Source organism: Lepisma saccharinum, chromosome 3 (genome assembly GCF_977018435.1).
Source record: "Lepisma saccharinum chromosome 3, izLepSacc3.1, whole genome shotgun sequence".
NCBI lineage: Eukaryota > Metazoa > Arthropoda > Insecta > Zygentoma > Lepismatidae > Lepisma > Lepisma saccharinum.
In genome coordinates, this window is record NC_139231.1 from 40,975,834 (window position 1) to 40,994,200 (window position 18,367).

Below are 18,367 nucleotides of genomic sequence, written 5' to 3' on the forward strand. Positions count from 1 at the left end.
CCCAGTGCAGGAAAAAGAAACAAATAGTAGAATTCGTTATTTGGTCTGTTTGTTCTCAGAGCTGTTGCCTACATATTTGAAAAGCTTGGGGAAATCCTTGTCAAACATAACCCAGGGAGTTCCAGCCACCCACTGCAAAAAGCAGGAGCACTAACAAAACTTCCAGATTTACCATTTTGGTGGCCACAGTGTCAGTGCAGCATGAGTTCAAAAGAAAATGTTAAAAGCAGAAAATGTGTGTGACGGGGAGTAAGGAAATTGTTTGGCCAATTTTCAACTTCGACCTAGTACATATTTGCTTGCATATAAAAGTACTATATTTTTTTGCTGATATATATTACTATAGTTTTGTTAATGATATAATGGGAGCAATACCTCCTCTCCTCTAAATCCACCCTTGCAGAGTTATACCTATGTCAGCCAACACCAATACCAATAGAGTACTGTCCTCTCAGTGGCTGAGCAGAAAGTATTTGACTCACCACCTCAAAATTTAAAGAATCCTGGCCTGGGCACAGAAGTTTATTTGCAAGCACTCTTCATCAATTTCATCTCCTCATTATTCACCTTCATCTTAGCAATTAATAAAAAGTGGCAGAGAAATGATGCAAAATACAAAATAGCAATAGAGAGAGTATCAATGAATCTATCCCATCCCTGAATATGTTTTTTCTTCTTTTTTGTAGATATTGATGAATGCCTAGTGAGCAATGGAGGCTGTGATGACATCTGTATGAATACTCCAGGGAGCTACTCATGCGCATGTAGGTTAGTAATGTGTCTCTAGAAATAGTTAAAATATTTCCACTTGAATTACTTCCAAATTCATCTTTTTAGATTTACTGTTTAAGTATTGGTGAAACATAACAAAGCCTTCATTAAAATTTTTTCCTGTGCATACGAAGATGATGATCTTGTTTTTTGTTACGTATTAACATTCTGCACTATTAATTTAATTAACATTAATATATACTGAAAACAAAGAATTTTTTAGTTTTGAATCAATATTAACTGAAGTACATTAGAACTAATATAAAAACATAACCTTTTCTTGCAATTTATAAACCTTTTAATACTCAACATTTTAGCATACTTTACGCGTATGTTTTTGCAAGAATTATAAGCAGAATGAAATGTAATACAGTGACGGCGCCAGCCTAAAATAAGTGGGGGGCTACAGATTTCGAAGTCAAATTCTCGGGGGGCTAACAAATATCGGCTAAGAGGTAATTACATCATACTTTATTACAGTATAATTTTACCTGTGACATACTTAACAGTCAAATCCAAAGATAAATCACTGAGATATTATGTTTATTCCACAGGCACGAATCTTTTATGTCAATTAAAATGCAATAATTGTATTGTTTTCTTTTCCTAAGCCATTATCGAGAGGAATAGTATCACATACTTACTATTCATATTAACAATAAACAAAATACACCATAAAAATAGACTCATTATCAACTTGCTGGATATGTATAAATAGTACACATAATACTCTATATAAGTAAAGAATGTGAGTACTTTTTTGTTCAAATAAGAAAATAACCACAGCAAGAAAATACAATAAGGTATGTCTTTTTTTATGAGCAGCTACAACCTTGTTTAAATCCAAATATTTTGCAAGCTCTTTCTCAAAGGACAGAATAGATATAGCATTCAACCTCTCATTACCATTTCGATTATGAAGGCAACACTTGATTTGCCGTAAGCAGCCGTTGATGGGTGTGTGCACATTTCAATAACACAACCCTTATAAAGTTCGTAAAAGGCAATTTTAAATATTTCAACCATTGCAAGCAGCTGCTGAAGGGTCTTTATTTTGAGTTCCTTTCTGACAAAGTGTGCCATAACTATAAACTGTTCAACTTACAACAGTAGGGAGCGGTAAAAGATTGTAGCTTTTCGTGCATCAGAGAAGCGGCACTAACTTAATAAAGCAGGCATCAAATAAACAAACCACCCTTGAACAGTAAGTACGTTAATGATGCCATTTTCTCTGTCATGATGAAATATCTTACTTTTTCTTGTTCAACGACTGAAATACAGAACTTAGGGCTAAAAATGGTGAGGATGTCGAAATGCCATACACTTAGGAGGTGCCACTCACAACGAACAAGAATACAAATACATTGACATGAAAGCAATGAATATAGTTGCAACTCTTGCACTGGGCATTTTTATTAGTGAAAATAACTGCTGAAGATTTTAATTTTATTTCAGAATATATTGTGCATAAATACTGTACAGAATTGGATCAATAGTTTTAGATGTGCTTCAAAGATTGATTCTTTTGCACAGAACCAATTTTGTCAACTATGGTGGTACTGCAGAAATTATTTCCTAACCTCACAAATTATAATTAATTAACATGTAGGACTAGGACTGCGAGCAAGAAAATTGCCCAAACCTGCTGATATTCGCACCGTATTTCAATGATTACTTGATTGAATATGTATTAAGATCTATTATGTGCACAGAGGCTAATCGGGACGAGAGCTACAGCTTCTAGTGAAATTAAATTGAATTGTTTTTGAAGTCCTCTTTATGCACAGATAGGTTAATCGGGACTGGACCAACATTTTAAAGTGGGATCCAAACCACTGTGCAATGTGCCTCCACCGGGTATTGAACTCAGGACCCCTTGATTACAAGTAGATGACACTGGCATTACACCATAGGGGAAGCCCTTCTGGTGAAAACTGAAGGACTTAATGAAATGTTACCTCCACCTGGATCGAATGGAGACCCCTTTATATCAAGGCAGCATTTCTATTGCTAGACTAAGGGGCTGGGAGGCCAATTTATATATTTTCAATATTTTAGCATTTAGGAATTAGGTAGTTTGTGTACTTTTTCGTTCTTTAACTAAGTATTTCTCCCGCTCGAATATTTGCAGTGATAAGGATAGGAAGGATTGTGTTGCTGCAGCCATAAACCTTTGGGTTTAAGAATGTTGGAGAATTAGTTACTTATGAATAGATATAACGATGAAACCAATGAGAGAACATCTCTAATTCTCATGTAATTGTCGATACTTCAATGAGGAACTAACAAACAGAAAGGAAACATAACTCTTCTTTAGATTTTGAACCTCATCCTACTTATAAAAAATCATTTGTCACACCTGTTAGACCTATTCCGAAATATAGTGATACGATTTACAGAGGCTGCCAACAACAATCAAAGAACAATCTCACAAGCACTTAATATGTCCATCCTTCAGGCAGGCAGATGATTTTGTAGCAAGTTTGGCGACTTCTGATTGTGCCCCATTGATTTCAGAACACATCGTAATAAAGTAATTGCAATCTAACTGAACTAGAAAATGTACTTGAACATTGTACTTGCCCCAATGGAAGTTTCATAATAGAGAATAGAAATTATACTTTTTAAGTTTTCGATTGAAATGCTTCTACCACACTACAAAAATGTAGGGGGCTACCGGGGGGCTCAGGCCTGGTTTCGGGGAGCTTCAACCCCCCCTGTAGTGCCATCCTTGCAATCGTAACAAATGAAAAGTTATAATATTGATTAAACAATTAAGTATGAAGCAGTTACATTTACAAGCAGTCAATTAAGAAATGTTTTTGAAAAAAAGACTTTGTTATATTGTTAATTCAAATTTACCTGTATGATATTATGGAAATCTAAGGTCACATTTAATTTAAATCTTTAGTGCAGATGGTGTGTTACCCACGGTCATTTTACAAATAATATTATTAAAACTTTAGTTTCTTTATTAATTAGTTCAACGTTTTTATGTATTACACAGGGGCCTCCCCGATGGTGCAGTGGTTGCGTCATTGCCTTATAATCAAGGGGTCCTGGGTTCGATACCCAGTGGAGGCACATAGTGCTTCGGATCCCACTTTAAACTGTAGGTCCAGTTCTGATTAGCCTTACTGTGCATAAAGTGGACTTAAACACTAAATCAATCAATCATGTATTACCCATTCATCTTTCTCATACACACACAATGTATTTTCAGCACTCAAGATAATTGTATGTGTAACACATTTAAACTTCGAACAAATTAAACAATTCTAGCCACTCATACCAAAGTACTTACTTACAATGTTATTTGTCACAGTTAATATCATCCATTTCTTATGTGGAATGGAAGTCTTAAAATGTCATAAATTTTTGCTGAAACAATGTTTAACCATTCATCTTTAACCTCACCATAATTTATTTTTGTCATATTTCCCTTAAAAGTTGCAATAGAATTTCGTTAACCTCACCATAATTTATTTTTGTCATATTTCTCCTAAAAATTGCAATTGAGTTTAAATAATTTCTTTTTCTGTTCTCTCTTTCCATTTTTAAACCTCTTATATTTTTAATTGTGTTTGCACTTATTCTGTTTGGAGCCTACCTTTGTCAAATATCATCTTAAATTTCTTAAATTTAAATTTCCTTAAATTTCTTCCTAATAGTCCTTTTTGTTTTTCTTTGCACTGATTCATGCACCATCTGCACCAAATCAAAAAATTCCAGGCAAATCTTGTGGACCATGATTTATTTTAATCTGTATGTGTCGATTAAAGTAGGATTTCATAGTTGGAGGAGGTTTATATACTAGTTAAAATCTAAAGATTTGTCTAATTTTTATTTAGTCAGATTTATAGAAAAGTCAGATTAGCCAAGAAAGACCATGAAAGCAATGTAAAATAACAAAAATACAAATCAGATAGTTCATCAGTACATTTGATGATAATTTTGCCTAATGTGCCATGTATAGTATTGAATGGTGAACACAGTTAAAGTATAGTGTAGGTAAAGTTACATATTTTCGCATTGCTGTTTTTGTAGATTGTCTTATTAATTTTGAAGGACCATTGCCATCAAGTTGCATCATCTAGGATGGAGATGGTAGTGTATCCTGTATTAATGAAGGTCCTTTGAAATTAATCGGACAATATTTACTGCTCAATGGATAAGATCTTATTATATGTGTGGCAATTAACATTAAATTCGAAATATATTTTTTAAATGCACACAATGCACAAATTTAGGTATGTGTGCCTGAAAATCCAAAAGTATCCCTATTCATTTGAATGCTATCATTTTTATACTAGTAGTAGTCCATCTCTGTTAAGAACCATCAATATTTTTGTACCCTCGCCCAATAAATTTTCTTAAACCTTGCTTACAAATTTGAAGTATTGGAACAGTAACATAAATTTTCAGAAGAAAAGGTACAGAAGTGCCAATACACATTTCTAACATTCCACTCACTGAAAGAAAGGAACAAAAGTTTAAAATGATAGAGTTAGGGAAAAAGTAGTAGTTGCCAAAAAGTATTATTTTGAGCAGTCACAAGATTCCCACAAAATCAGCCTACATCGTAGATTACCTATTATTAATTCAAAGGGTCCCGGGCTCGATACCCGTTGGAGGCACAAGGTGGTTTGGATCCCACTTTAAACTGTAGGTCCAGTCCTGATTAGCCTTTCTGTGCATAAAGTGGACTTAAAACAATAATTCAACAACAACAACCTAATGTTAATTGTCTGCACTAACTATAGAATGCATGAATTTGTCAATGTGAACTCAGCAGAGATGAGTGTTGTTCTTTTCTAGTACTGGCTACATGCTGCTCCTCGACGGAAGGAGTTGTGCAGATGTAGATGAGTGCAAGGAAAATCCTCGAATATGCAATGGAGGGAAATGCACTAACACACCAGGCAGTTACTCTTGCATTTGCACTAATGGGCTTCTACCAGGTCACGATGGGACATCATGCAGAGGTAGGTACACTGCATTTTTCAATTTCCTTTTACAGTATTTTTGTTGTTTCATTACTAATGTCAAACCTCAATAGTGTTAACAAATTTTAAATTACTAAGGTGATTTGCCATGATAACCCTAACCCTAGTATTACTTTAAGAAACAAATTCAGTAAATTCAGAAATGGGATAACTAATGAAACAAAGTTTTCACTTCATGGATTTTCAACTTTACCTTTCCAGTTACAGTAGTTACAGTAAAGTAAAGTTTTATAAATAAAAAATCCTGGGAGGAAGATTTTATCGTACACTGAGATTAAGAAAAATAGCTTTCTCCACCTTGCAAAAAAAAAATTACATGAAATTACATAATTAAAATGGGGGAAATTTTCGTGAAATAATTTCTAATTACAGTTTAATTTAATATAATACATATTATATAATAATAAGAACCTCTCTTTAAAACTTAAATTAAAGTTTTATTCTTTTATTGAACGCCAGACACATTATTCTGCAACTAAAACGAATAACCTCTTTTTCTCCCTCTCATACATGCACAAAAAATACTTTGGGCATGCTCATGTACAGTTTGTATAAATATAGAATTCAATGCACCAATACTATTTATTTCTCTCCTTTCCCTGAAGAGGAAGCAGGATGAAAGTGAAGTGCCTACTCTCATCATTAACATAATTCAATATTTATCTGACCACTTCATAAATCGTGGGATATGCTGTATCCTTCATTATTTCTTCCTTGTTGCTTTTTTCTTACATACCATTCTTGGATAAAGAACATTGGTTAGAGGAAGGAACCATACATTTGTCACAAATGAGAAAATATGAAATATGATTTTTTTTAATATAATTTAATCTCAATTACTCTTCACAAAACATTTCGTAATTTGCAATATAATATGAAACTTTGTACCTAACTCTACACGCAAAACAGTGGCACCTTGCGTAAATTGGATTGCCTAGTATTAAATGTTGTTCAGAAACTACTGATGAATGCTGCACAGTACTGTTTATTTACTTTGAAAAGAATGTTTTGTTACAGTTATCTACCACAAAGTCTTGATTGAGCCAATTAGTATTCAGATTTGTGAACACAATTCATGCAGAATTCATGTTTAATTATCAGTATCAGTAATTTCTGCATAAATCTCAAGCTCATTCTGGTCAGAAGACACTGTGTATTAACCTTTAAAGTTCCGTGGTGCTTATGCAGTTTTTACCTCTGTCCCAGGCCATTTAAACGAGTTTTATAAGGTTTAGCAAAAATCGTTACAGCTTCCTTCCTATGGCAGATAATTTAGTGAAACAAGAAAACATATTACTAAGAATAAAATGTACTTTGACATAGAAAAGACGAAGTGTTGCTATCTGTATGTATTTGTTATTATTCGTGGCTTCAAATGTGAAAATTTAAAGAGACGAAAGAAAATACAAAATTTTGCCCCTCCCTGTTGAGACATGGGACAGGAACAAATTTTATGTCCTATTTGCAACCACATGTTTACATTATAATTCAATATTTGTTTTGTTCCTAATGCCTTTTGCCATACAAAAAAAACGAAGTGCATGAGTTATTTTCAACAAGGGTTGGCAACATGCACAATGAAGTGCACGAGTTATTTTTAGGCCCGATCCTCCCCTCCCCCCTTTTATTTTCCTTCCGAAGAAGGAGTGGTTGTCTTCTTAAGGAACCATTGTGCAAAGTCCATTTCACCCACTGAAAAGTTATCACCGCAAACACTTTTGACAACAATGCCCCCTCCCCCTCCACCCAAGACCTACTTCGGCATGTTGAGAAGAAAAGCAATAGACAAACGATTTCCTCATACCTCACTTTCCTGCAAGGCGTGAGATTGTAAACAACCATTGTATACAAGCATTTACAATGGTGCCAACTCACTTCTGTGAGCTTTGTCATTCGATGCCTCTTTTACTGCGCCGACAAAGAGGAGGTGTAAATTTAGCAGCTGCTGCTGACATCATTAGGTAGTTGAAGAGCCAGTGTCGCTGTTGATGCATATCGACTCTTGGTTTCAAGTTCCATGCACTTCGAGTCATGAGCATAGAAAATGAACAGGCTTGCAAGGTGATGAAAAAAGGTTCTGTTTCATCGGTCAGCACATGACTGATCAGGACTGTGGCCAAAAATGCCATCGGTCAGCACATGACCGATCGGGACTTAAAGGTTAATGCAGACTGATAATAATGTAGCCCTAAAAGTTTTTTATTTGTGTACTTGATTGCAGCATACTGTTTATAAAATACCGCACGACAGAGCTAAATTGATTGCCATTTCCAGTGTTAATAATAAATTAGAAAGAAATGTTAATGAAAGAATTAGAATTATAAAATAAGAATTAATGACTAATAATGAATTTGGAAACTCTATTTCACAAGAGTGGTAACAGTCAAGAAAATATGCAAACAAGACAATAGCATTAGCATGTAATGTTAATTCATTGTCTGGGGCTTCTCCTACTTATACGTATATGAATGTGGATGAGTTTACCTAGGAGAATCGAGGTGTCCTCTAAAGAAGAGATGAACACAAGCAGCACACATGCAAAGGAGGAGTAGAAAGGTTGAAAATAGCTGGACACACATGGAACAACTTCCATAAATTACAGTGGAGCAACATAACAGTACTTCACAACGAACCAAATTGGAAACAGAGAAATCAAGGAAGCGGTCTTCATAGCAATGGCCCACAACCTATAGGCCACCCTGGTGTAGAATTCAAGCATATATGCCCCCACTTCCTCAGAAAATAGAAATAGTAACTTGAGTGGAGCAAAAGGTAGTATCGGTGCTGTGAAGTAGTTGATTAGCATGCTGGATTTGTAGCAAAAATCACAGGTTTGATATTCACCATCAGCAAATAGAAATTGTTCATCTGAAGATGAGAGAAGAGGCACTTTCTCGAAATGTGATGTTTGAATAGGTATAAGTAGTACAAGTACTAGACAAATAGATAATGTCAAATCAACTACGTATGCTGATAAGGAACATTCATTTAAAAAGGTAGATGTGATTGCTATTCTGGGTTTACAGAACCATGTAGTATTTTAAGTTTTTTGTTTTGTAGAAGCTAGTTCGGTATTTATGTTAATACTGTTTGTAAAACTTCACACATTTATATTTTACCACAATTTATACATACATCGAACACGTGGTAAGAAAATACTTAGGATTGCCCAATTGTTATTTCCCTTTCTCTATCTGATATTAATATATCTTATAATATATTATTAATTTTGCTACAATAAACTTTAGCAACCATAGCACCATCTGCAGATCCACACTTGAACACACTAAAGGGAAATCTGTTCCATATATTGAACTAAAACACTAAACAGTAGATCTTATGTAATTTATGCAGTAACGTCCAGCTCCCTTGCTAGCTCTTGCTTCACTGCAGTTAGTAATAACATAACATAAAAATCTTTATGTAGTAACTCTGAAATACTTTATAATAACAGCACTAAACTTTCCTAGAGTTATCTTAGCACTATTATCTTTACTTCAACACACTTATATCTAAGGTATAGACTAAATATAGGCATTTGAATTAAAAAATCTTAGATCTCCTTCGCACAGACATTTCCAGATACGTGTCTCACCTCAGACTAACTAACCGTCACACCGAGACGACCATTACTCCTTCAACGACCTCTTTTATCCAGTGCAATTTAAAGTTTTTGGAATGGCGAGTTGAAATTTATGGGTGTGTTACCAAGGGTTTGTTACACAGAGAATTTTTAAGACAGTATCATCTAGTGACATAAGATAAAAAAAAGTATGATTGCAATCAAACTGGCATCTATGAGATCACATATTTTTATCACAAATAAACAGTCAGTCATCTTAGATCTGATTCAAGACACTATGTTGTTCGTACACAATTCAGCATTTGGAAGTAACAAGTTACTTCTAACTTAGCTATAGTTATAGTTATGATTGCTGAAAAAGCAACTGTTACTTGAGACAGTAAATGTAACTACGTGGATGGTACCAAAAGTATTGAAATATACAACTACTTTTCTGTACATTTCAACAGTAAAACTATATAATAAAATTTTATATGCCATGAGCAATTTGCTTCCATGACATCTTTTTTTTTTCAATTATAAGCTTTCATAATTGGGAAAAGAGAGACACGGTAGTATATAAATACGGAGAAACTAGTACTCACTTTTATCCGCGAAGCTGTTTTTTCCTTTCCGATTAATTTCAGTGGCCACTGCCACCATCGTCGTTGGAACTTGCTGTGCTGTTGCTTGGCAAGCATCTTTTGTTTGTAGTTCTCTGGCTGCCGCTAGGTGCGCTGTTGTTAACTGTGCATCACGTTCTGTGTCGTCTGCTATTTCCGGGCGATAACTGTTGTAGCAGGGGAATCCAAGTGTGGTGCGCTTGCTCGCTATCGATGTTTAGCTCATGCAGGAAGTGCATTATGGCATGTGTTCCCTTGATTTTGGTGTCTACGAGAGTGTGGGCAGTGTGTTTGACTTAAACCATATCAAATACAATAGCCATAAAATTCAAAAGGTTCAAGTCAAACACACTGCCCACATCACCACACTTGGATTCCCCTACTACAACAGTTATCGCCCGGAAATAGCAGACGACACAGACCTAGACGCACAGTTAACAACAGCGCACGGAGTGGCAGCCAGAGAACTACAAACAAAAGACGCTTGCCAAGCAACAGTACAGCAAGTTCCAATGAGGGTGGTGGCAGTGGCCACTGAAATTAATCGAAAAAGAAAAAACAGCTTCGCGAATAAAAGTGAGTAGTAGTTTCTCCGTATTTATAAGCTTTTGTTTGAATTTACTTATCTCAATATTTTTCGTATTTAAAGATTTGAGGTTTATTAGTGAAAAGAAATGTATATTTTACATGCCAGCAGTAAAAATGAAGAACAACTTACTTGCAGCTCATGCATGAAATGTTTTCAAAGTTTAAAGTTTTGGTAACTGTACCAGAATTACATTCCCAAAAAAAAATTTCAGAAGTAAATTTTCAAAGACAGACAAAATTTTAGTGAGAATCGAAAAAGCTCAACCAGGACTCGAACCCAAGTCTCTGGCAAACCATGTGATGTCTACCAACTGAGTTGGTTTGCTTGATTTTTCTTTTGCTGTTTGATGTGTGTGGGTATTGTGTCAAACTGTGACTGCATCTTCCATGTGTGTCATCTTAAATAGTGAATAAAATAATGATCACTCTTAATGATTTAGTCCCAACCCAGACACATTATACAAATATATTAATGATGTGTATTGCAAATACAACAATGACTAGCAATTTTTTATTCAGTGTGCGTTTGTTGCAGATATTGACGAGTGCATGGTGAATTCAAATATTTGTGAATATGGTGAATGTGACAACACACTGGGATCCTTCCTGTGCCGGTGTGAGGATGGATACTCTGTGAAGCCTGACGATGGCCCAGGATGTTCAGATGATGATGAGTGTGTTATAGGAATTTTCAATTGTGATTTGAATGCAGAGTGTCTTAATTCTCAGGTAAGTGAAAAATTCACATTACTTTTGTAATTTTCCATGTAATAAAAATGTGATTAAGATTCAGGCATACAAACAGTTTTATGCAACAATTACCACTTTTGTTACTGTCCCTGCAAAAATCAAAGTATTTAAATAAAATAAATACCACAATAATCACACCAAACAAAATAATAATAATAATAATAATTAGACCCCTATAGGAAATCACATGTAATGTTTAATTGGTCCTACCTTGGAGCGAATGACTGTAACAATTCACAATAACATAGACTCTACAAGTTTGTGTATGTGGGTTACATCAGTTTGAAGCCAGTCTGTTATCAACTGTTCCCAAAGTTTGGCAGAGATTCCACAAATGTCTCATCCCCCTCCCTCATTTTGCAGGATGTTGATACACCTGTGAAATTAAGTAAAATTAATTCAAATTCTGCCTTCCAGGGATCTTACGATTGCCGCTGCATGGATGGCTTCACTGGAAGTGGAATACAATGCCGAGACATCAATGAATGCCTTGTAAATAATGGAGGTTGTGATCAAAATGCACAGTGCATAAACACAGAGGGATCATTCAAGGTAAGTCTCTCTTTGGAAAAATCATCATACCTTAATAAATACTAAAAACAACTATATTACATGCATCAACTTGCTGTACAGAAAGTCTCAATCAGATTGCCACGTGGTAAGGTGATTGTAAAATAGAAATCAATAATCAGAAAGACAAGAATGCATTCCAGCATGAATATCAGAATTGTTTGCTATTTTCTAATAACTTTATGGCAAGCTGATAATTGTAATTGAGAGTTGGATCTTCTCACCTCAAATCATTGTACTGTGCATGTGCCACTCAGGGGCAGCACCAGGTGGGTGCAAAGGGGTACTTGCACACCCCTTAATTTTCTTCTGCACACCCTTCAGCATCCCCTATCCAAAACCTATATTCTACCTAAAACATTACTTCATACAGTGTCGTGTCATCAAATTGAGGGCCAAATGTTAGGTACTGAAGTGAGATTACTGTTATTATTTACAACAGGCAAGCATTTTCCTACTCTCAAAGAGATTCCACATTCATTTTCCTGTACTGTTGGCAGTCTTTAACCCTTAACCACAGTCGTGAACATTTTGGGCACTAACACAGTCGTGCGGTCCACAGGACCTCTACGAAAAAAAAGGAATATAAATATATGAAGACATATTTTAAATGATGTGAATTTAATCATGTCTTATGCTTTGTTATTCACTGAACACAATTACGTAGTTTTGAGAGCGAAACATTATTTTTTAACTTCCCTCAAAAAAATATTTTGTTTATATTGTGAGTTTAAGCAAAACAAATACACCAATCCAAAATATCTCTTAACTGAGTATTTACACACAGCTGATCAACGTGAATTTAGTCCTTAGTTATTGTTTAACATTCATTCTTCAAAACCATGGGTCCCTCTATTCAGTATATGCCACAAATAAAAAAATCTGCAATTCTCTTGTCTATTGATCGTAATAAATCATCAGTGATTTATCACCGCAGTATATAAATAGAACACCACAGAAGCAGATAATGCAACCTTTCCCTTCACGCTTTCACAGCACACTGAAGTTGAGGAAGGTACTGAGAGAAAGGTAGCCTCAAGGTCAAAACTAATGCTGGGGTAAAAAGAAAAAGAAAGGCTGCGGTCCGTGGGACGTCACAACTGTAGTTGAGGGTTAAAGATCAGCGGTCCTTATCTTCATTTCTTCAGACTTGTTGTTTGTGTTTTTCAATAAATGTACATAGCTCAGTGTTAGTTGTTGTATGTTTTGCTTTGCACTGTTGAAACATGGTTTTGTTGTCCATCTACTTGTTCTTCCTCTTTCCTTCAAGTCGAATTGGATCAAAAATTTCAGTTACTTTCAAGATATCATCAGGTCGTTCTCGAGGAATTATTTAACGTGAATTTTATCGTGATGGTAGTTTCCTTGTTCTATTTGTTACAGTAAACGAACCATTTCAGACTTTTTCAAAGACTTACGAAGAGGCCAGAAATTCGAAAATAAATGATATAGTTCATTGTTGGGGACAGTGTAGCCCAAGGAATTTTAACAAAGAAGTTGCTGTGTACTTAGTGTTTTATCCTGACACCACAGCATCTGGGCAGACAGAAGGTAGGCTATGTATTATGTGAAATGAACACATATGAAAAGAGAGGTAAGAAAGTAACAAAACTTTTTCAGTAAAGTGAAGCAGTCCAAAAAACGTAAGTCGATAATTCCATGAAATTTCACTACATGATTTTGTATTTATTGTGTTATTTTCTTTTTTAAATTGCAGAACTTTAGGTTGCCTTTCTTTTACCCAATGCATAGTAATTGAACACTCAGCAGTTGTTGTTGATAACTGAATTTTGTACCTCAATTGATTGTGCCTTGTAATCAAGGGATCCCAGGTTCAAAACCTGGTGGAAGCACATAGTAGTTCGAATCCGACTTTAAACTCTAGGTTAAATCTCAGCTAGCTTATATGTGCATAAAGTGGACTTAAAACAATCTAAAATTGTACATTTCAGTCACGGTCATTTATGTTAATTATTTATAAGAGCGTTGCAGGAACATGGTAACTTCAAACTGAAGGATTTTTTTAGAGAGAGTAAGGAACACTATTTGGGGGAAAATATATACCACAACCCCTCTCTGTGGAAAAAAAAAGCATTGCCTTGCTTGCCTTTCCATGGAAAAAATTCTTCAGTCGTCCATTTTTGTCATTGGCCTACTTTGAACAAGCTGTTCTTTTCAAATTTCCTAACGTTATTGTTCTAAAATCAGGCAAAAATGAAGCAAGTCGCTAGTATTCTTCAGTTTCATTAGCATATTATCATAGATCCCTACTAAAAGTTGATTGATATTTGATGTAGGGACTAAAACATGCTTGCATATTTCATATTTTCTATATTTTTAATGTCGCACCCCTAGATGATTAATCCTGGTGCCGCCACTGGTGCCACTTGAACTTTCAGATCAGAAAGACACATGACAAGATAATGAATGTAGTAGGCTCCCAGGCACAATCATATTTCTGCAAGTCTTCAGGCTTTAATAAGCCTTGTTAATTGCCAAAGGATACTTTATGAGAAATTTCCAGGGGGAGAAGATTTCAGTAACTACTTATTAGGGATTAGGATATGATAACACACACACACAAATGCAGGTGGTGGACAAAAAAGTAACACCATATAATGACACAAAAATCTTCATTCCTAGGAAGTTGACCCACATGGGTGGATAAATGCAGGTCATGCACAATGCTAAAGGGAATACACATCCATATCTCATGCAAAGGAGTCTCTAGTGCAGAAAGTGTGGCTGAAGGTGGAAACCTAGAATGCACTTTGGCCCCCAAAATACTCCACTAATGTTTAATTGTGTTAAGATCAGGTGGCTAAGGAGACCAGATGAGATGTTCCACTTCATCTTCCTGCTCATCCAGCCATGCTTTAATGCACCAAGCAGTGTGAGTGGACTGTCATCTTAGAATATAGGTTGTTTGCCAGGGAAATAGTCTGAATCATAGAATGGAGATGTTTGCCCAGTATGGTGTGATATTCCTCTGCCATGATCCTCCCAGGGAGACTACAAGTGGTCCAAGCCCATACCAAGATATTGCAGCGCACACCATCACAAAACCCCCTCCATACTTAACAGTAGTAAGGAGGCAGTCAGCATGAAAGGCTTCTGTAGGCATTCACACCCAAACATGCCCAGTGGTTTGGAATAATGTGAATACAGATTCGTCAAACCAGATGACCGGTCTCCGCTGCTGTTGTGTCCAACCTCTGTTCTCCTGCCAACATTTCCCATGCTACACAGCATTATGTGGTGTCAGGAAGGTTTTGGAATAGCCGCTCTGACATGAATGTTCCCAGTAGGCAGTTCCCATTGGATAGTTTTTGCTGAAACAGGGTCCTGTAGATGGGAGTTCATCTCTGAGGTTATCTGGGACACTGAACTGTCTTGTGCTTTCAGGCCACTATCAATTTTAACACCCGTCTATCTGTTGGTGAGCTTCAATTTCCACCCACTGTTCTGTTTCGAAGATGATACCTTACCTTTACTGTAGGCTGTCATCACAGTTGACAATGACACTGTGGTCCTTGCAACCCCCACAAAGTTGGCTGTTTTTGTCACTGAGGCTCCAGCTAGGTTTGAAGTCTGAGAGGTCGGACATAATGGCATTTGACTGCTAGCAAGATGTTCAGATACAACCAATATGACTGCTGCTGATAACTGATACCTTTAGCTTCACAACCACTAGGTGGCAGACTTCTTTTCTAGATGATGTGACTGTGTTGCAAGGGCAAATTATGACCCGTTTTCATATGAATGTTTGCATTAATTTGTCCACCATCCAGAGGCGTCGCCACCTGAAGGGGGTTCACGAAGCACACAAACCCCCAACCCAAAATGGAAAATTTTCAATTTGTTTTCTTTTCTGCACAATAAAACACTACATTAAAATATACTTATGTTACAAAGCAACTTTTTTCATTCATAAAGTCTTCACAATGCTTGAAATTTCCAAATTTCCCCCGACTGTTGACAAGAAAAGCTCACCAGGTTAGGTAGCAAGAGCCCGGGGCACATCTGGCACAGTGAACTTCCTCTGCTGTATTCTTCCCGTATTCTGTGTAGCTCAATGGAAGAAGCCGAAAAAACCAAGGGGGAAAACTCGAAATTGGAGAACGTGCACCTTCCGAAAGAACACTGTCAACAGATAGCAGCAACTGTTCAGAGAATGCCGATAGAGGCCGAGCTATGAGGTTATTTTTTTCCCCTTTCGTTTAACTTCTGTATTGGAGAAATGTAAGCAGTACTTAGGATATAATGCAAGAAGCACTCTTTGCATTGTTATAGTAATTCCTAAGATGTTTGATGTTTTAACCTAATACCTTTCTTTTCCAATACATTTCACCAAAAAATTAAGACAGCAAACCTCCGCAACAACTCCTTGCAAATAGTTGTTATGCATCCAAAACCTTGCATGGCAAAGGTTTTAAGTTCTAAAACACTTTATCACCAAAATGAGCAATTTACACTTACATCGATAGTTAAAATGTGTTGCTTAAGCCTTTAGATAATGTAGATGAGTTAAAATGAAAGAAGACTAAGACACTGTTAGCAGAAAATAATATTTATCTTGGTACACATGTAAAACAAATATGGATAATTACCAATTACATTTTTATGGAAGAGAAAATATAATTGTTATAAACTCCTACAGATAAGCTTCAAAACAGTTTTTTTTTTTTTTGTTTCGTGAGTTGTAATTCTCATCATGAAATTTGAGCATTGCCAGAGACTTACGAATGAGATATAGGGGAACTGCTGTGAAATTATAAATAGCTATATTAAAAAAAATTGCATATTCGACGGTATCATGATTGGCCAAAATGAGGTAAAGTGCTCCCCTGTGCTTTGCACCATGCCATGAAGGTGTATAGGGAGTGTGGAGTTAGGGCCCCACACTTTCTTGATCTCGGCCGAAGCTGGGGGTAATGTGATCAGCACCATGCCCCTGGCCGCCTTTATCCCCCCAGAGTTTCCTGCAGGTTCCCACTTTATAGATCATTGGGTGGGCACGGAAGCACTTTAACAGGTGGAAAAAGTCCCAGTTCTCCCCCACCGGAGATCGAACCTGGGCCTCTCGCATGGTAGTTAGACAGTCTAATGACTGAGCTACCATGTCTCCTAAGAATTTTCAAAACTAAAATAAAGAGAAAAGTAATTGTTTATTGGTTTGGTTTATTATGTTTCGCTTTTCTGCCACTTGTTGGCTAATTGTGAAGATGAGGATGAGTGATGATATCATGAAACTGATGAAGGAACATTGTCAAAGAACATCTTGCCCTGGCCAGGATTTGAACCCTGGATCCCTAGCATTGTATGATGCTGTGATAACCACTCTGCCATGGAGTCTGGCGAGGAAGAAAGTAAGGAATTTCAATAAATGAAACTTGCAAATTAATTTTTGCATTGTTTAACTTGGTAATTTTTCCTTGTTTCTGAGGGAGTATTCATGGGTGACAGAGAAGGGGGTTAGGCGGACACAATAATTTGCAATAAATTAAAATTGGCATTTATTTTGTAAACTCACAAACGTATTTTCACTAAGCTCTCTGGTGGAGTGTCTAGCACAATGCACAATGCACCCAGGTTCGTATCCTCAATAAAACGTATGCTGTTATATTTGTTCTCTTATGTTGCTTTTCTTTGACATTTGGCAAAGCATTCGAAGATAAGAAGAAATCTTAGCTTCGATTCTTGACTAAAATTTCGCCTTTTGTATGCTCGATTAACCAATGTCACTTAGGTTCACTGTTCTCTTCTCTGTGATGGTTGATTTCTCTGTGTTTGTAGCCCCTTTGATCTGGGGGAGGGGTGTACATTTTCTCTGACTGTGAACACCCAAGGATTTACTCCACATGATGCCACTGCCACCACCTGTGTATATTATATATATAATATCCACCCCAAGTGCCAAAAATTAGCAACCAGAAAGGAGGGTGCATCTTCCTTTAGAATTTCACCCTATCCATTGTTTACATTACTTATTTGACATCAAGAAGAAGTGTGCAACACATTTTATCCCTTCAATGCAAGGCAAATTGTTAAGGTTCAAGGTACCATTTCCTGAAGAAGTGTAATCATAATGCTGATGTCTCTTTCTTGCAGTGTGTCTGTGATGCTGGTTTTCGTGGAGATGGACGAGCCTGCCAAGATGTCGACGAATGCTCAAGCGATCCTACTCTGTGCGAAAATGGACACTGTCTCAATTACCCTGGTTCATTTCGCTGTGAGTGTGAGATGGGATTTATGCATCCTGATGAGAGGAATGAGCAAGCATGTGTTGGTACGTATCTAAGATAAACTTCCTGTTTTTTGTGTACAGATTTTGTCTTACTGCCTTAGTTTCTTCTCTAAAAATATGGATATTAATGCTACATCTCTGTTTGAAGTTATTCTGAAAGTTTGCACTTATTTTGAAAATTTATACTGTTGAACTGCAGCAGATGAGAGTAACCCGAGGAAACAACTCTACACATGATAGGGGAAGTATG

At 36.3% G+C, this 18,367-nt stretch overlaps 1 protein-coding gene across 1 annotated transcript in view; it reads left to right on the forward strand.

Moving 5' to 3' along the window:
- The window catches only part of LOC145984988 (fibrillin-2-like), a 327,365-nt gene that overhangs the window by 212,692 nt on the left and 96,306 nt on the right, over window positions 1-18,367 (forward strand). Inside the window, exons 22-26 of the mRNA XM_083118469.1 lie at window positions 687-768; window positions 5,590-5,756; window positions 11,086-11,279; window positions 11,718-11,852; window positions 17,982-18,159. Coding sequence (XP_082974595.1) covers window positions 687-768; window positions 5,590-5,756; window positions 11,086-11,279; window positions 11,718-11,852; window positions 17,982-18,159 — 756 coding nt within the window. The remainder of the gene's footprint in view (window positions 1-686; window positions 769-5,589; window positions 5,757-11,085; window positions 11,280-11,717; window positions 11,853-17,981; window positions 18,160-18,367) is intronic.